The 23,589-nt window shown below is 42.0% G+C and overlaps 2 protein-coding genes across 6 annotated transcripts in view; one reads left to right on the top strand and one right to left on the bottom strand.

Annotated features, from left to right (window-relative positions):
* Positions 1–9,889, top strand: part of CLCN1 (chloride voltage-gated channel 1) — a 57,970-nt gene extending 48,081 nt beyond the window's left edge. For 2 of the 4 annotated variants that reach the window (XM_017814684.1, XM_017814681.1), the window contains exons 14-23: positions 139–249; positions 337–589; positions 1,352–1,485; positions 1,992–2,218; positions 2,335–2,440; positions 4,096–4,178; positions 4,927–4,965; positions 5,619–5,723; positions 7,589–7,675; positions 8,158–9,889. In XM_017814684.1, coding sequence (XP_017670173.1) covers positions 139–249; positions 337–589; positions 1,352–1,485; positions 1,992–2,218; positions 2,335–2,440; positions 4,096–4,178; positions 4,927–4,965; positions 5,619–5,723; positions 7,589–7,675; positions 8,158–8,556 — 1,544 coding nt within the window. In that variant the 3' untranslated portion in view covers positions 8,557–9,889. The remainder of the gene's footprint in view (positions 1–138; positions 250–336; positions 590–1,351; positions 1,486–1,991; positions 2,219–2,334; positions 2,441–4,095; positions 4,179–4,926; positions 4,966–5,618; positions 5,724–7,588; positions 7,676–8,157) is intronic. The other 2 variants (XM_017814683.1, XM_017814682.1) reach the window with 2 other exon arrangements.
* Positions 9,890–15,064: 5,175 nt separating this feature from the next.
* The window catches only part of FAM131B (family with sequence similarity 131 member B), a 50,391-nt gene continuing 41,866 nt past the window's right edge, over positions 15,065–23,589 (bottom strand). For both annotated transcript variants that reach the window (XM_017814712.1, XM_017814711.1), the window contains exon 7: positions 15,065–23,514. In XM_017814712.1, coding sequence (XP_017670201.1) covers positions 22,970–23,514 — 545 coding nt within the window. In that variant the 3' untranslated portion in view covers positions 15,065–22,969. The remainder of the gene's footprint in view (positions 23,515–23,589) is intronic.

Raw genomic sequence — 23,589 nt, 5'->3', positions numbered from 1 at the left:
GTCTGCAGTGTCATTTTAATGTAAGTTTTGGCTTTATTTCTGTTAGAAAATATTCAAATGATTGCCCAGAACAGCTGCATAGCACAGACTGGATGTTCCTTAAATGTTAATTCTGTAACTGTCAGTGATATTTTTCAGGTGCTGCATTTGGACGTCTTATTGGGGAAATCATGGCAGCACTTTTTCCCAACGGGATCCTCTTTGATGATATTGTTTATCAAATCTTACCTGGAGGTTATGCAGTCATTGGTGAGTCTCCATGTCTTTCTTTGTCTCCACTTGGTCCCATCGTTGTAACTTTCCTTATTGGCATGACATGCTGTTTCTATATGATAGTCTTCTCTCCTTGTTCCTTTTCCACCCTACCTGGGAAAGGTGCAGCAGCTTTGACAGGAGCCGTAAGCCACACTGTCTCCACTGCTGTGATCTGCTTCGAGCTGACAGGTCAGATCTCTCACATCCTCCCTATGATGGTGGCTGTCATTCTTGCCAACATGGTGGCCCAGAGTTTGCAGCCCAGCCTCTATGACAGCATCATCCAGGTGAAGAAGTTGCCCTACCTGCCAGACCTGGGCTGGAATCACATAAGGTATAGTTGTAAAACAGAGGTGGAGGCAGGGAGTGGCAAAGAAATAAAGCAGAAAAGGATAAGACCACAGGAGAAAAAAAAAGTTATGAAAACAGGATAGTACTACAAAGGAAATAAAAAGACAGAAAAGGCTTGCAGTGCAAAAAAGCAAGTGATGGAGTAGAATTAGGGTTCATACACAAAACCAGACAAAAGTCCTCTTTTTTCACTGAAAGCACAGGTTTGAATGACCTGTGGTGTTACTGAATCTGTATGAAAATTGCCAAATTGCTTTAGTTTAAAAATTTTAAGAGAGTTTCATTTATCTTAATTCAGTGGGGTTTGGGGTTTTTTTCTTTAACAAATGTTTGAAATATCATTTTATTTGGATATTTTGCTTGAAGCAAAATTCAGATATTCATACATATGACTTCCTCTCTCTAGTATATGTAATATACATAGGTAAGTATATAAAAAACATCTATACATATGTGTGTATTTTTTGGTGTAGGGTAATGAGGTGGAATACATTAATGTAATGTAATAATATATGTAGTGTAATGTAATAATATATGTAATAATAACACTGTAATGAATATCCAGTTAGTCTGTGTTGATCCTGTTGGAAAGTCCTCTGGTTAGTCATGCAGAAGATCATTTGGTATTTGTATTTTCAACTTTCACTTTTTAAAGAAGTGGTCATTTATGTATTTCTTTAAGGAATTTACCTGCTAGGCATTGTTAACATGCTAACTCTTCCCCTTATTGTCCATAAATTCACAGCAAATACAATATCTTTGTGGAGGATATTATGGTCCAAGATGTGAAATTCGTCTCCTCCAACTGTAAATACCGAGACTTGCAAACTGTACTCCAAAGCACCACAGTGAAGACTTTGCCTTTGGTGGACTCACCAGGTAAGCAATGTGAAGAAACTGATCTTTCCCGAAGACTGTCTCAGCTTAAAGAGCCAGAGAAACTAGCTTTCAAATTATATGCTGTGAAACAGACAGTGTGAACCTACTACATAAAAAAATCTTCCTAAAAATCTTTCTCTGTGGATGAGGTATGACAGGAGGCTGTTCCAGCTGGTCAGACAGGTAAGCTGGAGTGTGGGTGGTGAAGCAGATATAGCACATAAGGGAGGCGTGTGGGAAGTTTGTAGACTGAACTGTGATAACAGGGCCCTCCTGGGATCTTGCATAAGTTAAGAGCCTGCTTCTGATGTGGTGCTGAGGAGGGGCACAGCTCAGGAATGGTGAGCTTCCTTACCACAGCCTAGTAGCAACTAGCACGGCTGATTAATGACTCCTGTATAGCTCTAGACAGAACGAGCCCAAGCACTTTGAAGAGCCATGAGAGAGGAAAGGGACAATCAAAACCTTGAAGTGGCTTAATGGCTTCTCTGCTCCGTGTTATGCAGAAACCATGATCCTTCTGGGGTCTGTAGAGCGATCGGAACTGCAAGCTCTCCTCCAGAGACATATAAGCCCAGAACGACGACAGCTCCTCAACAGAGAAATGCAGCAGAAGCTGTCTGAGGCACCTTACGATGGATACAGCCAGGGACCGTGGGCAAACCTGCCAAAGCTGAAGCATGACTCTTTTGCTTATGTTGATGAGGATGAGGATACAGATGAGAAGGGAGAGGTGAGGGAGACAAGTGGAGAGATTGCAACACAGAGACTGCTTAAGAAGCAGTAAGGCATTTGGAGATGCTGAGAAAGAAATGACACAAGGTGGACTTTATTTTCTCTCCATAACAGCTGACTCAGCCCCCAAGTCCCACTCCCAGTTACCCAGAGGAGCCAAATGGCCTGACAAGTCCTCTTAAACAAATGACTGAAACTTTGGAGCCCCAGCAACAGTCAGGTATGGTAACTTCTGGCATGCCTCAAACACATCCTAGCCAGCTTGGGGAAGCTTTCATGCTAACTGTTTGTACATGCCTGTGCGGGTGCTAGTTTCCCAGAGACTGATAGAAGGAGCTTTCTCTGCCATTCCAGTATTAAAGATACTTTGTTAGTGCACCTCAAAATCAGTGTATTGTACCCGGAAAGATCTTCTGTTGTGATCCCTCAGAGAGCATGGCAAAAGTAAGCCCACTAAAGATGCTCTCTCTCTTTTAGAACTCCCCACTCCACCCTTTGCAATAACATCTCCTTGGACATTTTCTGGAGAGTCTGCATGGAACATCTCTTGGCTTCTTCACCACATGGATTAATTTCCCTGGGGAAAGCAGCCTGAGAACTAAACAGCCGCACTTGGTTTTTGAGTAGCTTAGGCTGTTGTTCAGCCTTCTCCAAAACTGAACAGTTCCTCCCTTAGACATGCAACTCTTTGATTCAGCTACATTAATATGATGGACAAATACTGATGTATTGTGTTCTTTGTGTACCAACCCAGCCTATATTATCTTTGTTCTCAAGACTGTACTCACAGTGCATTTCTGATTCATATGTCATGTATATTTGATACATGATGGTGGGTTGTTTTTCTCCTTTACGCATCCTGAAACATGCAGAGAGTGAGTAAGCACAGAGATATACCTCAGTATTGAGAATTAATACAGAGGATAGGACTCTAGCTCATGCTTTTAGGCACCCAGTGGTTAACATATAATACAGCATATAGCAAATTCTGGTTCATCAACACCCTCATGTATGACTAAACCTCTAAGGCATAGAAAAACCCATGCTATGCTTTCACAGCAGTGGAGTGCTGGAGCAGCCATCCACCTTCCCTACCAAAGCAGAAAAAGAATCACATATGAAAACAAGGACAGTGTGTGAGACATTTTGTGGGAAGATAGTACTGAGTGACCCAGGAACGACAAGAGGAAGTGGTACAGGAATGACTCTGTGAGGCCTTGCCATTTTTAGTTTTGCTCATAGCTATCGTTTCTGACCAAATTTCCTCCACAGCCTTGTTTACAACAGCACAAAATTCTCTCCTGCTCTTTGCTGACTCTTGCCTATGCTGCGTGGGAGTATAACTCTGGTCTTTTCCATTCCCATAATTACACTGCTGTTACAACCCATGGACTCCTCACCCCTTTGCACCTGTCACATTCAGTCTGTTGATATATTTTGCCTTTGAACTGTTTTCCAAATTCTTACCTCCTTTGCCACATTCCTCCTCCAAGTCACATTCTCTTTGTGGACTGCAGAAACCTCTTGTCACAGCATTTTATCCCATGTATCAGATTGTTTGCTGTATTAGTAGTCCTGCCTTTGGTTTGTTGTTTTGTTTTTTCTGATCTATGAATATTATCTGCAAAGACAACTTTGTAATGGTTTACTTCCTATCTTTGAAAAACAGATATTGCATGGGAATATTCATTCTGGAATGTCCCAGACACCACCTTACAAATTCAGTGCTAGACTGTGACTGACTCAGCCCTATCATATCATGTCTCTCATATTATTTCCAAGCCTGCCTTGGGTAAGGGGATGGGCATGGGGCTTTGTATTTTTGTCTCTCATTTGTTCTTCTCTCTTTTCCATGTGTATGTTCTCGTTGTTCAGGCAATTCCAGGCATTTGAGGCAACTGATCCAGCAGCTTTTGTGCCATTGCAGCCGTCCACTTGAAACAGAGAGCACTGTCCAGGTTAGAGCTACAGAGAGATTAGTAGTATCCTGAAGAAGGAAGGGAATGCAATGGAAATAGAACCTACTATTCAGAGACATTCAGCATTTGGCCAAAACACGGACACAATTATGGTCCTGAACTCTGACAGCATCAGCATTCTCCAAAGAGAAAGGGTGTGATTACTGTAAAGGACTGTGTATCTTCCTCGAGAGCCACCTGTGCTCAGGTGTCAAGGCTGCCAACCATGATTGAGTGTGGGCATTTTTTCTCAGTGAAAAAATTAAAGATATTTTGGATAACCTGCAATAAAGTGCAGTTCTATTCCATTTGGCAAACAGTTTTGGCTAGACAGAGAAAAATTAAAAAGTGCTTTTGGCTCTTGCCATGTTAAATGTCCTTGGTTATCTGACACGCCTGCACAGGCTTTGTGTATATCATAAAGAGCTTATGGGAGACCCATCCACATTAGAGCAGTGGTTGGATCTCACATGGGATATCTTGAGAGCATCTAAATCAGTACTAGATGCCCATGTTTGGGCACCTGAATTGCTCCACCAGAATTCCATGGTGAATTGTCATTGACAAGAGAAGCACAGCAAGAACAAGGTACACCTTACAATGGATGAATATAAAAAAAATCTAAGCACTCAGTAATATACTATTTGGAGCAAAAAGGGGACCACATGGGTCTGTGCAGGTTTTTATTTTCTGTACTCAGTGAAACTGTGGGGTTTTTGGCTGTCCTGAAGAGTGTTTTCTCCTACAGGAGCCAGCGGAAGTTGTTGAGACAATGACACCAGAAGAGGTAAGACCAGCTGCAGAAAGGGAGTGAGGTTAAGTGAGTGCTTCTTATACCCATTTCCTGTCACTTGCAATACTTCCTGAACACCAGCAACCTCAGTGTTTGCCACATAAAGCCATGGCTAAAGCCATTTTCTTCTTCAAGTTGCACAGTGGGCAAGTCTCACCCGGTAAGAGTAGATTGTCTGGCTAGATGTGCTGATAAGGCTCTGACTAATGTGACCTACCTTTGAAGTCAGCCTTGCTGCAAGCAGTGTTTTGGACTAGAGACCTCCACAGGTGCCCCCTCACCTAAATCTTTCTGTGGTCCTATGTTATTCCTTCACTTTTTACACAAAGGATCAATTATCTTGCAATGACAAGGGGAAGATGCACTCAGAAAGGAAAGCAAAAGATGTTCACTCCCTCTTTAAGCGGGAAGAAGCAAAACCTCATTTTCTCAGAAAACCTCTGAGGTACTGCAATTGCTCTGTTTCCACAGGGACTTGACATCAAGCAAGAAAGGGATGTGAAACCTCAGGGGGGTGATATAATGGGCAAGATGAACAATCTACGTAGGAAGGAAGAAGCATTAACAGAAGAAGGGGACTAGTTTGGGTACACAAGGCAGCAACACTGCAGATCACTGTAAGTGATTCCTCTTCTTTCCTGTGTCAGATAGATGCTTGGGAACAGGAGGAGCTGAACAAGAATGTGTGCTTTGACAGCTGCCGCATAGACCCCTGTCCTTTCCAACTGGTGGAGAGAACTTCCCTGCACAAGGTGGGTGCTGATGTCTCCCTGAGGCATATATCATTTTTCTCCATCCTATCATTGCAAGTTCAGTCTATAACTTATTTCTTCTCCTTGTCTTCACCTACAACTACTACCACCAGCTACTTCCACATCCAGTTACAGAAGTCAGTTTGTTCCTACAACCTTCTGTGTGTAGCTCCAATCTCCTGCAAAACAAAAGGCTGTGTGATAAGAAGTCTGAGTGCATTTATTTATAAACCTTTTGGACACCACACAGGATTTCCCAGCCACTACCTTAACACTGCAGTAGAATTGTATGCCTTGCTGCTGTGGCATTACACTGAGATTTACACTCTATTTTGTCAGTGTGCAGTACTGGAATGAGTACTCCTGGATTTCTCAGGGTGTTTCTGTCAGGGTTTAGAGTCTGCCTATATCATAGGTTCTTCATTGAACTGAAGCACAAGGAAAGAGGAAACTGGATCATGCAACTTCTAGAGTCAACACAGGATGACTGGGGATTAAAGCAATCATTGTATGTCAGGGGAAGAGAGGACTGGCCTTTCACTTAATGGAAAGGAAAAGCAGTCTACTGAAGTGAAACTGCACAGTGCCTGTTTTTATAAATATTCATTTAATGTGAATGGTCAGCATACACCTTGCACAAAATTAATTAATTGCTGTTATCAAAGGGTAAGATAGCCTTGAGCAAAATAAGAACAGGTTAGCATATAGTTCAGATGAGTTTGGTGTTTTCTAAAGGGCTGGCTGAAGTGATCTGAAAACCACTAGCATTTATCTTTGAGAATATAGGAGTTACAAGAAATTACACTTGAAGGCTGCAAAAGGGGAAGTTTTGTACCTGTTATACAAAAGAGCAAGTGAGAAACTCTGAAAAAAGAGACAAATCAACTTAACTTGGATGCACACAAAAAAGCAGGAATAAATAATCAAACTATCTGAGGTATGCACAGTTAGAGCTAAATGTAAGACTACTGACAATGGCAAGAATATAACTGTTTACCATGATCAAACTATATTTAAGCAGTCTCATTTTCTTTTATATTAGGGTAAAATGTCTTGTTCCCAAAAAATGAGATTTTAACTAGTTTACACTTGAAAATGACATTCAATATCTCGTGATTTAAAAAAACAGGCAAACACCAACTGTGAAAGGATGACTAAATGTAAGACCACAGGTCAAGTCAGCTGGAGCTCAGCTAAAAGAAATTGAAGGTTGCAAATACACCATAGATGAGCACTGAGAATGTGGAAAGTTTTAGAAAGCCAAATCTATGAAGAATAGTAAAATAACAGGGTATATTTAAGCTTAAGAAAAGAAGACTGATAACGGTGTGATATTTGCCCTTTCAAGGAGACTTCACAAGAGAAAGGGAATAACTTGTTCTCAGTGTTCTCACTGCACTGGATAAGCAGCAACAAGCTTAAGTTTTAATAAAAAATATTCTGGAACAGGAAAAAATAAATCTTCTATTGTTAAGGAAAGCACTAGAATAAATAACCTAAGCAGTTTCTGGCTTTACATAGGCTAGGTCAATTTCCAGCACCAAAATGAAATAGATCTGTGTAAGTCCTCAAATACACAACACAGGGTATTGCATGTGAATCTCTGCCAGATGCAGGATGAGAGTGACCTTGAGAATGATGTTCTCCATCATCAACGCATTCCCAACTATGGCTGCACAGCAGAAGGACCAAAGAGCAGCATTTGGCAAATACAAAAGGGGAAGGCAGTTTCTCACTGGGATAACTGCAGACTTGCATGCCTTTGTGACTCCCATTTCTAAATCCCAAGTACCAGCTCTAGCACCAAGTACCATGCTACCAGTTTCCAAAATCCCTAAAATGGTCTTTTGTGGTTTTGCTCATAGACGCATACATTGTTCTCATTACTGGGCCTCAGCCATGCCTATGTAACCAGTATGGGGAAGCTGAGGGGAGTGTTGGCTTTGGAAGAGGTAAGTACAGATCCCTTACCATCCTCTTAATTAACTGCAAATGTCCTGTGGATCACTGCAATACCTTACAGGTGCTGCAAGTTCCAGCTGGGAATATTTATAATTATAATTGCTGCATTTTCAGTCCAGTGTTGAATTCTGAATCAACTCTTTGGAAGCCATGTAGAGGAATGGATGACTGCATTTCAGAGGAGGCAGCAGGTGTCGTTTACAAGAATGTTAGAAGGTTCATCCTTTTCGTGAATGTAGGGCTCTTTACTGAGTGGCTATTGCTGTTTCTGAAAGTGGTGTGGAATTTGTTATTTACCATGGAATTTTTCATTACACGACCAATGTAAAAGATTATCTCCATACGCCTCAGAGCTAGAGATATGACTCTGTTTGTGGTCCCTTTGCCCTGGGGAGTAGATGAACTTCTGCTGAGTAAGGTTGGATCACCCTTCTCTTCATTTGTTTCTTCTGAACTTTTTCTCTTCTTACAGCTCCAGAAGGCGATAGAAGGTTCCACGCGCTCTGGGGTTCGTCTCCGCCCACCCCTTGCCAGTTTCCGAAATACCAGCCGGACTTCCACCAAAACTGAGAAGGTCAGTCAGGTCACTCAGGCGTGGAGCCGGGAGGACAATGGCATGGTGGCAGCACAGCAAGCAGCGCCCTTGGGCACGGAGAGCCCACTGCCTCCCTGCCCGGACTCCCCGCAGCCCTCACACTCGCATGACGAGGGGGAAGTCCCGTGCTCCACTTATGGCACTGATACTGAGTTGGAAGAGATGGAGCTTACAGGGCCAGTTGCTGAAAACATCTCAGACATCCTCAAGGACATAAGCCTCCGCACCACCGACTTGGATGAAGATGAAGATGAGGATGAGGATGTCCGCTTATAACTGGTGTGAGGGTAGTAGTCCATCACACTCTTCAGTGAGCCAGTCTTCTTGTGTTTGCTCCTCAAAGAGAAGCTTTTGGATGTTCTTTGCAATCCCCACAGAGGTATGATTCAGCTGGGAGGAGGGGCATCAGACCAACCCTTTCTGCTGCTGCATTGTCTCTGTACAAAGACTGTTGGGCTGTTGGACTATACAGGTGTGTGCAAGCATCGGATGTGGACTGGAAGGTGCCAAAGTACAGGCTCATAATGCTTAGGCTTCTGCCATGTCTACATAACGCAGCAGAAGGGGTTGTAACAGGATATGAATACTGCTGGACACAGTCGGGATGCTCTGGGTCAATCTGCCATGTGGAAAGTGGAAGAGGAGCAGTTCTTCTCATTTACCATTGCTGTCATCCTTACAGTCACACCTGGCCTGCACACACCAGTGTAACACAGCCAGGCCCCCACCCTAGAAGCATATTGCTGCTTCTGACTGCAATCCTGTCCATGTTGCTGCAGCTCCTTTTCACTACTAGCTCTTATCTTGCATCCCCCCCAAACATTCCCATGTAGAACATTTTTATTCTTTCTCAATATTTACTCTGGGATTTTCCTGGATGGGGGTGCAGTTAGGAGCTTCTCCTCTGTCCTTTAGCTGAGCCACGCCCTAAAAACAGATAGAAGGAAAATAATTGGTATATGTCTCATGTCTTGAATTCAGCCAGAAAGCACTGGAAGGGAGAAAAGCCTCTTTGTTTTCCCCTAATCTCTGGAATTTTTAAACAGAATGTGAAAATTTCAAGTGGGGGCATTCTCAGTGTTGGGGGAAGAGGAGTAAAGCAGCATATATGTACTTATATTTCAAATACCTGTGTTTGTCTCTCTGAATCACTGTTCACAATTTTTCCACAGTTATAGTCTTAAAATACAAGAACTCAAAATAAAAAAAAAAATATGGAGTGTTTGCAGGCTGCCAAGAAATATAGCAGAGGGAAGCCGCATTTTCTACACTTTGAAAACAGGTTTCTTTCTGAAAACTGCTTTCTTTCCTGCTAATTCTGCACTGCCTACTTTCCACATATTTCTGCATACCTCATATCTGAGAATTCCAGCTCTCACTTTTGCCAGCTTCTCTCCGTTGTGACTAACAGCAGAGACCTCAACCCTTGTCTACAGCATCCCTCTCTATTCCAGTTCTAAATCTGGAGCAGATCTTGATCTGCATCTTGCAAAAAGATGTCTTGTCAGTTCGTGTCATGCATGCAAAATCTTAGCATCCAAAGATAAGATGCTGGTTTGTTTAACTCACCGCTCTTGTGAGGTTTTCTCAGTAAATAGGCAAAATCAAATTCTGTGTATTCTGCAGCTTTCTTCTAATAGTCTACATCTCTTTCTATCATATTTTTGGTGTCTCATGGCACTTATATGCAATCCCAAGAGGCCTATTGGATGAGTTTCCACTTACCAGCAACAGAGAAGAAATCCAGGCTTGGAGAATATGTTCTTGGGGGTATTCTCCCAGATGCTGGGTGACATCCCCTTTCCTGATATTATTATAGCATTACCTAACTTAGAGTGACCAGTTTCACCTTAACAGGTAATTTTCCACAACCTCTCAGTAGCAAGTCAAAAATATCATTACCTCTAACCCAGGTGCCAAAGGAAAATTCCCTCCTGGCTTTAATTCCAAGGATTGACATTGACCTTGCACCAATTCCTCTCTGATGATGCTTATGGGTGGGAGAGTCTGTGACAAGATTATAGTAGAAGGAAAATGCTACCAGCTGGTCTCTTGAAGAGGGAAAAATTTATTTCTGCTGCCTGGAATTCAGAGCCCACCAGCTCTGAATTCCAGCTGTGTATTGTCTTTGGAACATGATCCACCTTTATGAGCTAACTGGGGACAGCCTTTCCCTTTCTTCTGTCCTCCCAGAGTCCCCCTGTCCTTGTGAGAAGACAACACTGATCTGAGGGCAAGTCTCTTGCACACACCAGCTGCTTGCCTCCACCAGAGGGGCACATTTCTGTCTGCCAGGCATCAGCACACAGCCTCCCCGCTACCTTTGTGTCACCTTCTGCTGCCTGCAGAGAAGAGGCAAAACAACTGCTTTTTTTTCTCAGGGAACTGTGATAGTCCTTTATATAAGCAAAGGAGAAAGGACATTCCTTTTAAACCCACACAAATGTGCAGTGAGTGACAACACTGAGACCAAATCAGATCTGAGGATCCATGAACCCTCACGAACGACGAGTTTCTACAAGTCATCCCCAGCCTTACAGTGCAGATTTACATTTTCTAGCTTAAACAAATGCTTCCACTGAGATAGATGAGACAAGGAGAAATTTTGAGACTGGAGTCAATACACCTCCCCCTCTTCTCTCCTGAATACAGATACATGTTCTGCTCCAGTCCCACACTTCTCCTACAGTGTGTTACAGAAGAACTGGGATTTTGACTAGCTGAGAAAGCAGATGGAGTCTAAATCAAAGCCAGTGAGCATGTGAGTCATTACAGACAGACTGTGAGCTGGGGGAGATGAAGCTGGAACAAAAATGATGCACATGGAAAGGCTTGGGGAGCTTGGAGTAAGACACAAGCTAACCTGGAAAGCTTCTTGAGATTTGTCACCTGACAATACACATGCACACATGTGTGCTCACACATTCACACACGCGTATTTCTCCATTCCTATTGCCTTTAGCTTCTCAGGCTTCCTATGAGAAGCTGGATTTCTCTCTGTGGGGAAACTGAAAGGTGAGTGTAACTGCTGCTTCTTGTAGACACTACTCAAGATCCATTGCAGGTATTGCCTACACCCATGGAACAGAAGCAGCATTCATCTGCACCATTTTCTCACCTGTATTCATACATGAAAAAGCATAGGGAGTCAGGATGGGACAAAAAACATACTGCAAAGATGGTCTGCAAAGGCTGAAGTTATTTCCACTTCCATTTTACCAATAAAATCTTCACTGAGCTGATGCCAAGTACTTTAATAGGTGTAAAATGTGTAGTAAACTGACACTTGTCAAGGGAACTCGCTCTCCCTAGTAAACACTGCTGTCTCGTTAAACTGAGACAGCACCCAATATATAACAGTATGAGAAGAACACCACAATGAAATATCTCCATCAGAGCAGAAAATCTGGGGTAAACACCACCATCAAAAACAACTAAAGAAAAACTAAATAAAATCCTTTGACCTTGTATCTTCAAAATAAGTGCAATCTTAATTTCAACTAATTGTCAGTTCACTGAAGTAAATGAAGGCGAGAAGTTATGTCTTAAATTTTAATCTAGCAAAAAATAGAACTCTCACATGGCATTCAAAGGTGAAAGCAGAAGATTTGTTTTTAAATGCATCAATATAAAGAATTAAAAAAATAGGGGAGACTTAAGGTTGGTAGATAAGAGGTAGGGCTTTGGGTAGCTATGACAAGGCTAAGAGACGTAGTCATGAGTCGGATGAAGGAGAAAACACATGGAGATGCACTATTGGACAATAAGAAAAATTTGCCTGAACAATGTAACTTTTTTGGTTGGCAAATTACTTGAGACTAAGAAAAATTCTAGTTTGCTAAGCCTAAGGATAAAACCACATAGTACAAGCAGAAATAGAGAGACAGGTAGAGTCCATGAAAATAACTTCCCTCTTCTTCCCAGTTATACAAACACTGTATAGAAGTGTGTGTTTTGTGGCCAAAGAGTACAAGACAGGGCAATAACTAGCTGAGCAAGTAAAGATTCCTCTTTGCCAAATTAGTCCAACCCCAGGAAGGGTATAATGAAAAACACACTATTAAAAATATGGTCGCAGCAAGAATTAAGTTATTCATGGTCACATAAGCACATATCTAGGCACAGCTCTCATAAAAATTTAATAAACACTGGAGACCAATAATCAATATTTCCACCTAAAAGCCATGCCTGAGCATTAGTATTCTCAGAGAAAAATATTTTATACCTTAAGCCACATGATGCAAAACTTTTTAAGGCTTTATTTGTGAGAGGCAAGCTTAAGTTGGTCCTGATCAAAAGCCGCAGGCTGTTCTGTGTCTCTCCCCCTGCCACTGGACAGACAACTCTGTGCATGTGTACTCACACACACTCAAACATCACCTCCTTCAAATCACAGCTGTGCAATAGCAGAAAGCTCTGCAATTCAGTTGCCTGTGCCCTGAACCAAATCTCCCCTTCACTCAGCTTGCTGGAAGTCACTAAGTCGCGGTGCAGCCTCATGGAGAGACAAGCAACTAAAGACACTGCTGGGGCCACTGCTGGGATTAGTGTGAAAGCTACCTGAAGCCAGTCTCAGCCAAACCTATTACTAGTTCAAGCACTGGCCTTTCAAATGAGCATTTGTTCACATCCCAGCTGTTTTGGCGTGCTGCTTGTGCAAACATTTTCTGTTCCACAGTAAAACCATTTACTGAAACATATTCAGCCAACTTGAAGGATTGCACCTGATATAGAAGACAATGTATGCTGAGGAAAAGTCCTGTAGCAAATTTATAAAGAAAACAGAATGTAGAGAAATGAAAATGTGAATTGCCTGCTTTACATGAACAACAACCCAAACACTGCTAATATCTGACTATTTACTGGATAGCTACTAAGTCTGAAGAACAGAAGGTAAAAATACAAGACATACTGAGATATATTCAAAAATTAAGTCACACGAACTCAAATTAGAAGCTTTTCAGTTTTTCCACACAGAAACAAATGCAAAAGACAGTAATGGAAGATTTATGAGGAATGCATTTGCAAAAAAAAAACCAAAAAATCTGCTTTTTTTTCTCCCCCTCAAACTTCTACAGTGCACTTAAGCAAATGGGCTGTGAAAAGAAATGGGAGCTGAGATGGTTGGATTATGACCAAACATGTCACAGAATCTTATGCTTAAATCAAATTTGCAATTTCTCTGGCACAGAAGATATGAACTGTTTGAGGAACTGTGTAGAAAATACCCTTGCAGCTGGCATAGTGCAGATCCAGTGAGGTGTGCAGCAAAAATGCTCTTATGCCCTTTTTATTTACTGTTTTCATAAACGACTTAGAAGTAAGATAGGAGAAATTGTAAAACAGTAACATGAGAGAAACATATGGTAGGTTTGCCATCTAGTCTAAACAGAGAAATAAGCAGAAAGTGGAAATCAGAGCCTGAGGCAGACACCATAGAATAAGATTCATGTTGGGGCTAAGCAGCTAAATCCAGAGGAGACAAACCTAACTGAGGGATATGTCTAGCCTAGTATGATGGTAAAAGAGTTCTTTTAGGTGAAGCACTCAGCAGCTGGACATCATCTTCATAGCATAATGTGAAATTAAGAAAAAAAGACATTGCAGAGATACGACTTTCAGGCCCAGAAAAATCCTATTTTCCCAAGGACTTAAACAAATGTGGAACAACTGATTTCATCTGGCACATGTTTAAAAAAACCCAGTAGTGACAATTTAAAGGCCATCTGGAAAAAACCCCAAAAGACAGAAAACCCTCCACAAAACCAGGAGAGAGTACTGTGGGACTTACAAGGATTGACAAAAAAATAAAAAAAACCCTGAAGAAGTTAAGTGTGTCTTATGCAAGTCAAAATTAATTATATGCACATAATTATGCAGATATACATACCGAGTGGTGGGTGGCAATCTATTCAAGTAGCAAAAGCAGGTAAACTGGAAAGAAGCAAATTAACTTCAAATAGAATACAGAAAGCAATGATCACCTAAATAGTCCTGATTGTGAAATATGCTATGCCTTAAGCACGGCAAAGGGACACTGCCTAGCCCCTGGAAGAACCAGTAGAAAAGCACAAGTATCTTGACAAGGAAATATATATCTTTTATGACTAGAATTTAAAAGTCTCATATGGCAAACAAATAGCTACTGGATCTGGCCTAATGTCCTAGATCAGAAGCAGATGATACAACAGTGTTGGAAGTGCAGAGATGTTCCTTTCCCTCTGGGTCAACTAATTCCCCAATCTGCTAAGAGAACACCAAGCTGAGAAGCACTGATTTAAAACTGAAATGTGAACTCAGAGTTGTGCTACCCAAAGTCAGTGCCTAAGCATCAAACTCCTCTTTGTGTCCAGTCCTAACCTGCTGCTGTGAAACTTGTCCAACTCTGTGCCAGATGTGTCTGCATGTCACCAATATCGGGACAAAACTTACATGTATCCAGTGTAACAGGAAAACTCACTCTATGCTAAACTAGAGGATTCTGTTGATGTGATGCTATCTATCCTCAAATCTGCCACAATGGCCTGGGATTCGTGTCATGGTAGTCACAGACACACATTAGATTTTAGCTCTGTATACTCAAACATTCTTATCTTCTTAATTAGAAAGAGCGTATCAGATATTTCCTACTCTGGAATGCTTCTCCAAGCCACCACGGATCCTTTTCAACATGGTCCATCCGACTATGGAAACCCACCCCCTCTTCCTAGGATCCTCCTTCCTGAGACGCAACTCCCCTGGAATCAGTCCCACAGAAATAAAACACTTCCACCAGCCAGGATGCCAAGACCACATTCTGTTTAATAACAACTCCATAAAGGACTGTACATGCTATTTTGAGCTACCTCCCCTCCTTTACTGTGGTTACTGCCACATACAGGCATGGAGGTGTGTAGTGCCATATAAATTTCTAAGTCTATATGTAGTGTGTGCACATGTATGCATGTGGTTGTACATGTATGTATTTATATATATCTTTGTAGAAGTGTTATCTCATAAGTCACATTATCAAAACATGCGAAGTATATCCAACAAAAATTTTCAGGCAAACATGTTTTGGAGCTGGAAGACCAAAGGCAAATCAGACTCATTTTAGTTATTAAGGGCTAGGGTGGGACAAGGTAAGGATGAAAGCTTTCAATAGCGGGTCCCTTTCCCTTGTTTTACTTCAATTCAGTACTTTCTTCCCAAACACCTCTGTAAACACTAGCTTGAAAGAATAAATATAATCACCATGCAGCCTCCCCGCTACACAAAGTGTACAGGCTTGGGGGAAGCTCTTTAAAATTGCTTTGCAGCAACCTCCATTGTCCCATACACTTATGCTAAAGTAGTTTCAGATACTGAGAATATAACATTTAAAGACCCAAGCCTTTAGTTATTTTTATACATGCTTCAGGAATCCATTCTGCATGCCACCCCTGAGACTCTCATCCACCACCCTTGTACCTCCCAAAACCTCAGTCTTTACCCACCTATATCTAAAAAAGAGCCGAAACAAGAGAAATCCTGTTCCTCATTAAATTATTTTGAGTCCCAATTTTATAATGTAGGGATTCCCAGAGACCTCCAATCATGCACAACATCCACAAATTAGAGAAGAAAAATTAAAGCCAAACAAGAATATATACCTGCAAAAGAGCTTTTGGCTTGCTACATTGCTCAAGCATGCAGTATCTGAAAGGAAGGGAAATCCACTTGTACTTGCCTCATGGGAACTTGGCAGGGCTCTCTGGAAGAGGGTTCTTAACCTTTTGGCCTCCAACTCATGACCAGATTTCCATGCCCAATGAAAATGAACCCAGAAGGCCAATGAATCTGGACTAGATGCCTGTATCTTATTAGAAGCAAATCTTCATGCATGATCTTGTCTACATAATGGAGAAAAGCCTTTATTGTCTTGCTAGCATGGACATTTGATCCATTATGGGAAAGCAAAAACAAGACTAGGTTTCAGAGGGCATTTAAAATGTCCCCAGTCAAAGGAGATGAGGAAGATCCACAGAACACTGTAATCTCTCTCTTCCTAGAAGACAGCAGTTACTACTTATCAATAGGTAAGTACTGCCCATGGCAGAGGGGTTGGACTAGACGACCTTTAAGGTCCCTTCCAACCCAAACCATTCTGTGATTCTATAGTATCTGCACTGAGAACAGTCTTGAACAAGTCTTTACAGTTTTAGTAAACATAATCTTTCTCGGACCAAATTTTTCCTCTTCCAACAACGAGTATCTGCACTGGAAAAATATATCACATATTTATTCTCTTTTGTGCAGACCAACACTGACAATCACAGAGCTTCTCTTCATTTCCAAGGAAAAGATAACACTTTGATCTGCCTATGCTGGGGAACAATGCCAGTGCAAGGATGTAAATAGACCCTAATGTTCCAAGTGCAAATCGTCCATGTCCATTTGTTAACACAATAACCATTTGTCTTCATGCCTACACCTGTCAATTCATGGAGCTGGTTGTGCTGCTGAAAGAGTGTAGTGTCTCCAGGTTCCATGACAAACTCTGAGAGAAAGAGAGACATTGATCCGGCACACAAGTCCAGCTCTTCTGCTCCTGCGCTACTTAGCCTGGGAAAAGCCTATGATACAAAAGAGGCACCTGACATTGACTTTACAGCTTGCAATCATATTTGAGACTGTGCTTTAATGACTGTAGTCTGTCCTACACATATGTTTAGTTCTAATAGGCACTATTTTACTCACATTTCCCCTGTTTATTTTTCCTTTCCCTGAGCCATGGCATAGAAATCTTTCCCTGTCAGATTGCTACAGGGGAGGAAAATCAAAGATGAAACTGTTACTTAGTTACATTTTTCTAGATGTAAGGGCACCAGCTTTTTCCCCCTCTTTTTTCTTTTTCTTTTAGAAAAAGTCAAAAAGTTAATTTAGAAGACATGCCAGAGTTGTCTGAACAAGAAACACTGGAAATTCCACCTGGGAGAAATCAGAAGGAAGAGCTTAGACTACGTCAATGTTGCTCTGCTTTCTATAGCATTTAGAGGTGGATTTATTTGAGTTTCTCCTTCCAGACAATTATCAATACATCAGTTAAGGCAAACTGAGCTGAATTTAGGTATTTTAAGTTTCCAATGAGAACAAAACTCACATTAACTTCATCTGGACAAGGAGTAAGTTCTTACTTGGTGTATTTCTCATAAGATTTCCCTGAAGAACTAAGCATGTTGAGAATGGTTTTTCAAAGATAATGAAAAGAAGCTAGCAGGTACCCTTTCCTATCACTTTGTCTTACAGAAAAAACAGTGTGGCTTGGACTAAGGAGTACTATAAGCTGCAACAATCCTGGATTTACAGCTTGTGCAGCAAGTCTGCCATGAAGCTTCCTACCCGAATTGTGTAAACAAAAGACATTTAGCTTTTCTTGACCTTTTTCCCGAGCCTTTCTCTCGATGTCTTTCCCTCTCTAGCTAGACTTCTCCTTGCCCTTGCACAGAGCACACACAGATGTCCACAAGCCTGTACTGTTGCACACTACCTTGCCTCACCACCATACCTCATACCTCTGTCCAACTAAGAGAACAATTTCCTCTCTCTGGTTCTCCTCTCTGGGGCTACAACTAACATTTTTTCATTGTTGCTGTACACAGTACAGCACACACAGACTCTGTGTAGGTGAGAAGTGCTCTTCTGGATCTCACACTAGATTGGAACTGGCTTAAAGACAGGAATAAGCCTCCCTTGCTCCAGCTGTGCTTCACTCTTGCACAAGGCTCTCCTCTTGCAATTACAGGATAAGACTTATCAGTACCTTTAGCTGCCATGGAGTTTAATCACTGAGTGCATATAAGATTTATGCATGTTAATTTTATTAATTCCATGCATCTATCAAGTTACTCCTGTCCTCCTGTCCCTTGCAAGGGTTTATCTCAAAGGAGCCTTTGGAAAGGAAGGGAATAGTGAGGGAAATAACAGAGCATAAATAACAACAAACACCAAATCAAGAGCATACTAGAAATTCCAAGAAAAACACTATGGGAGAGAAAGGGAAATATGTCCTTCATGGTGCCCCAGCTGGGCTTATTCTTTTCAGACAGGTACTTCACAATTGGCTTAAGCCAATTTAAGTTGCATTGGCAACCAGTCTTCCACATGACCATCTGCACATTTTACCAGCCCTCAGTGATGCTTGCCTCACCAAGTGAAGTGATATGAAGAGTTCATCCCACTGAAACCCTTATTTTGATAGGGGACTGGGTTAGTTTTCAATGGGACCAGTTCCTGAGCAGGCAAATGAGTGCTAGCGCTGGTGCTTTTTAGGCAGTAGAAGTACACAGCTGGTGCTGGCGGAAAGGAGGAGGCATGACAGCTCCTTCGAGCAGCTTAGATTCATCATGAAGATGCCACTTCAAAGTGCACTTTCCCTGTTTCCCTAACCTGATATAAAGGAAAGCCAGCTGCTGTGAATAGCACTATCTCCCCCTCTGCTTACAGCTGTTCCCTCTTCACTTTTATAGTAGGGTAAAAGTGCATGGTTTGCTGTGGGTCAACTGTGCATCAGCATCAGCACAAGGGTTGTGGGAGGTGAGCACAGCCAGGGCAAAGGGCTGCCTTCCTTCACAGCAGCTGACCATTGGATCAGCTTAGAAGCATGGTTAAACTGTTCTTTGCTGCAAGACTGTCGCTAAAGGTGACATTAAAGTTTTTAAGGGGGAAAGCAAGTGGGTGACTTGTCAGCAGCTTTCCAGAAGAAGGTGATGGTAATTTAGAGGCACAGAAACTGAAAGGAGCAGACTGACTTCTCCATCCCAGAGTCTGAGGTAATGGAGTTGAAGAGAACTCAGAAGGCTTATAAAGAAAGCTTCAGATTTATAAAAAAACCCCAACAACTTATGAAATAGTGTAATCAGATATGAGCAATCATGGGAAAAGGAACAAGAGAGAATTTTCTTGCAGTGGAAGCTTTTAAATTAGGGTCACTTGTGTTTAAGCTTTCTTTGTGTTTAGCATAATAATTTCAACAAGTTACTATTGAAGACAAAGGCTTGGGGAAAAGATGAGAATCTTCTACCTCCACTGCTTCAAGAATATCCAAATTTTTCTGTAGTGCAGCTCTGCTTTACAAAAGGTTTGTGGAAACAAACAGCAGGCTCAGTTTCTTAGTAACTGCAGATCAAGAATATTGAGCTTACCTTTCGTCTTATTTTCAGCCTCACAAATACAATTTGGGCTCTGACTATTTGGCTGGACTCTCTCCAACTCATCCCTCCTCACCAGGATAAAGGATTGCAGGCCAAATTTCACTCACAGAGCACCTGTGCCTCCCATATGCTTGAATAGGTGTATCTACATAATAACAGCTTTTCTGGGAAACGTACACTAGGTTCCAGGTCTCTCTCTAATATTGGATACACACAACCAGCAGGCCTGTTACATAAGAAAAGGTTATACAAACAATTTTCCACTTTCAAAGAGATTCAAACTGCCTTTCCAGTTCAGCTCGGGATGCTCACGCAGGTGACAAGTGTAGATAGGCAGATCTGCTCTCTCTGGTCAAGCTCCTAGCAAATACAGATACATTTCTCTTTTGGATTGTGGAGAGGTCACGGAAAATAGCCTTTTTCTTTCTTTCAGGAAAAGGCTGAAATTTTATTATTCACAGAAAGTCAAGACCTTTATGAAAAAAAAAATTAGTAAGTTTGGAAGTTTTTACAGAGAGTAGTGTTCAAACCAGTCTGTATTCACAGAGAATGAGGCTATCTACAGGTTTCTAGAGATCAGGTTATGGAATTATACAGTAGGGTATAATTCTCTATCCCATTCCACAGAGGTTAATTTTTTTCACACTTCTTCCCATGTAGATAATTCCTTGTCACTGTCTTCCACGGAGATAATGTACATCTTTTAGACATGAGTCACACATCTTAGTAAATGTACCACATGTCCATATTAAAGAAAAAGAAGGCCTGGACAAGCTGACCCACTTGTCCCAGTCCTGTAAACAACACAGAGGGATCATTAGAAGCTACTCTAAAGTCACCGTAAACATCCAGATTGCTCCTGGAGAGGCACATGGGAACAAAATGGTTTGGAGAGGAAAACAAGAAGCCACCCAAATCTCCCAGAAAGAAACATACCCAACAAATGTTTGTTTCCCTGAAGGATTTTTAAAAAAGAAATAAGAAAAGGTTAACACTCATTTGTCATCTGCTGATGTGCTCTTGGCACTTGCCCCATCTCCCTTTTCTGTCTAGCGTGATTTCCTAGGTCCCGCTCTAAGGCTAGACCCAAACCAGTTCAGGACAATGAGCTAGCACTGGCCCTGCAAGAATTATAGAAGATCATATTTATCAAACCCTCCTGCCCAGGGGAGGTTAGCACCTGAATGTGTAAACATCTTTGAAGAGATATTGAAAGGTCATCATTCAGGAGAAGAGCTACCTCCTTAGAGAGATGTAAGCAAGACCAAACAAATGAGTAAAAAAAGATGATCACAAAAACTTTTCCCTCTTACCTACACCAAATTACCAATCTTACTTAAATATCCCAAAGGTCTTTCCTTTAGAGATGCAGGAGAGGGAAGACAGATCCGCTTGAAGTGGACTTTGCTGGAACGACTTAGTTATTGAAAGAGGAGTCCCTCTTCATGCAGCTGCCAGTGTAAGTGGGAGAAAGCTGAGTGGGGTAAAGTTCTACCTGAGAGCCCCATTCCTACTTTTCGTAATTCCTGGATGTCACCTGCTTTGCTTGCCAGGAGCTGTCTGAACTCTGAGACTTGATGGTATTACTTCAGTCACAATTTATTCTCCTTAGACATTCTTCCCTGCAAATCTGAAGCAGGGAAGGAGCATGCATCACTCTCCTGTCATCCAAAAAACACAACAAGCCTGAAGAAGAGGCAAAGAAAAAACAAATGTATCATGAATTAAACAGAGCAGATATGAGTCAGAGTAAGTGAGAAAGAGTTGCCCCTGGAACAGTATGGCAGTGCCCAGGCAAATTCATTTCTCTAGCTCATCAGATTTAGCATCTGATTTACACCCATGCTTTGCCGATGCTTTTTTGCAAGATGTCTTGCAATTAAAACTCAGCATTTGGGTAATCTCTGCTGGTTCTGTTCAGTTCTTCAGCAAAATCAATAACCTTGTACAATTTTTGCTTTTGTCTCTGGTTTTTTTTTTCTGGCGAGAGCTCAAAAGGAGACAATTTCCTTTCAAAACCTCTTCCTCCCAAAAGGAGGTCTGTAGAAACATGGCGAGGAATTGCAAGAGACCAAATTCCCCTAGTCAATGAACCACGTTTTTTTAACAAAAAATGTAGAACCCGTAAAAATAGGGAAAACTCCTGAAATCAGCTTTCTCCACACCTAAAAAAGAGATGGGAGGGAAAAACAAACAGACCAAATACTGAGGATTATTGATACTGCTTGGGCGTGGGAAAACAAAAGAAAACATAGGCAGGAAGAAGACAAATAGGAGGAGAAAACTTCCTCTCACCGCTTTTCCTCCAGCTACATTTGGCACTGTAGAAGGAGTGGCAGAAATGGGAAGTGAACAGTATTTCTGTTAAGTCATGACTGGAGTACAGGCCTTTCCTATTATTAACTGCTCTGTTATTAACACTTATCCAGCAATATAAAAAGGTTAAAAAAAAAAAGCAAAAGCTGAAAACTCTAATGTAAACTGGGTATCTGTGATCTCATAGCTGTACACGCTGTTCCTGGATCTGTTGCCTACTCTCTGGGTCTCCCCATACCACTGGCAAGGGAGAATACAGAAAGATGCAGCAGCAGCACCAAGATGGACATGTTCTCAAGCCTCCTGCAAGAGTCAGCTTTTTATTACTATCTCCGAGGCTGAAAATGTCCTTTCCACTGCCTTCCAGTGCCCAATACCAAAAGGACACACCGCTCTTGCCAGCTCCTGGGAAGGCAGAAATGTCAAATAAAGAAACAAATAAATGAAAGAAACCAAAACATGAATATCTGAGAACAGGGTTAGATTCACATCTGCATCCATTCCCCCATGCCACAGCAGAGCCTGGCCCACAGAGCCACACCATCTGTACAGCAGCATAGCCCGTGCCCACAGAGCACAGTTTGTATCCATGAAACCTACCATTTTGTATCAAGGTGCTATTGAGGATCTGGTTACACAGCAAACTTTCATTTCAGTACAATATGTATCGAATACAGCCTTATAGTCTGTATTGGTCACAATCACACAATACTAGTGCAATCTATATTTGCAAAGCCAAATCTTCATTTTAAACCAGTTTATATTCACATATTCCATCAAAGGGGACCATGTGCACAGAACACCATCCATTCTGCCAAGATGAATTCTAGCCACATAGTCGCTCCCTATACCCAGTCTGCCTCATCAGCCATATCCCCTGTACCAGAAGAATTTGTATCAAGAGCCAAGACTTTGTATTAAAAAGATTTAGAAATTATTTACCAATCCAGACCTCTACAAGCACCTCACATGTTGCCCAGAGCAATGAAAATCCAAAATATATGTCCATGGGGGAGGGGAGAAGAGGTTTTTATATGTCAATCACTTTGAGATTTTCCTCTTGTTTAAAAAAATAATTAAATGTCAAGAATGGAAGGTGTGCCTCCTCAGAAATATGGGGAGCTGGAGAGAAGAATCCCTGTAATTTCATTCCTTGCCACCCCTCTCTTTGTTCAGCAGTGATGAGAACTTCACAGAAAGCATCAGTTATTTGTTTCTCCCTCTTCCTCATCAAAGGACTGCACCCCAGAGGAGGTGACATCTGAGACTTTGCGGCTCAGTGCAGCATGTTCCATCTCCTCTCGAGGAGATAGAGATTCCAGGTCCCGGCACACTGCATCATCCTCCTCTGGAGAGGGCTTCTTGTTCAGGAGAGGAGCCTTCTCCAGCCGTGGGTTCCCTTCATCCTCAATGTGGTCCTCCATGTATGTGCTGGACTCAGCTCCACCCCCACTCTGAGCAGTCTGCAGGGGCCACACGTGGACCAGCCCCGTGCTCTGGATGAAGTTCTGCTCCTGCCGCTGTTGCTGCAGCTGTTGCTGCTGGAGAAAGCTGCTCTGAAGCAAAATGCTTTCCTGAAGGTTTGTCTGGGACTCATCAAAATTCTGGCCTAAGTAGGAGCCAGTTGCTGGGGAAGCGATGAGGGACTGGTCACTGGCCTCCCAGGCATCAGATGAACCTAAGCAATACATGCCCTGTGAGACGTAGGAATGAGGCCAGCTATCATACTGCGTCTGGGCCATATGCTCTGCAAGTAAAGGAGGGAAACAACACACAGTTAGACACTCTCTCTAGGCCAAGCTGGCTCATTCAGGTAGTCTGT

Source organism: Lepidothrix coronata, unplaced genomic scaffold (genome assembly GCF_001604755.1).
Source record: "Lepidothrix coronata isolate B3197 unplaced genomic scaffold, Lepidothrix_coronata-1.0 Scaffold46, whole genome shotgun sequence".
NCBI classification, from domain to species: Eukaryota; Metazoa; Chordata; class Aves; order Passeriformes; family Pipridae; genus Lepidothrix; species Lepidothrix coronata.
Note: the sequence above shows the minus strand (reverse complement) of the source record. Positions and strands in the feature narration are given on the sequence as shown.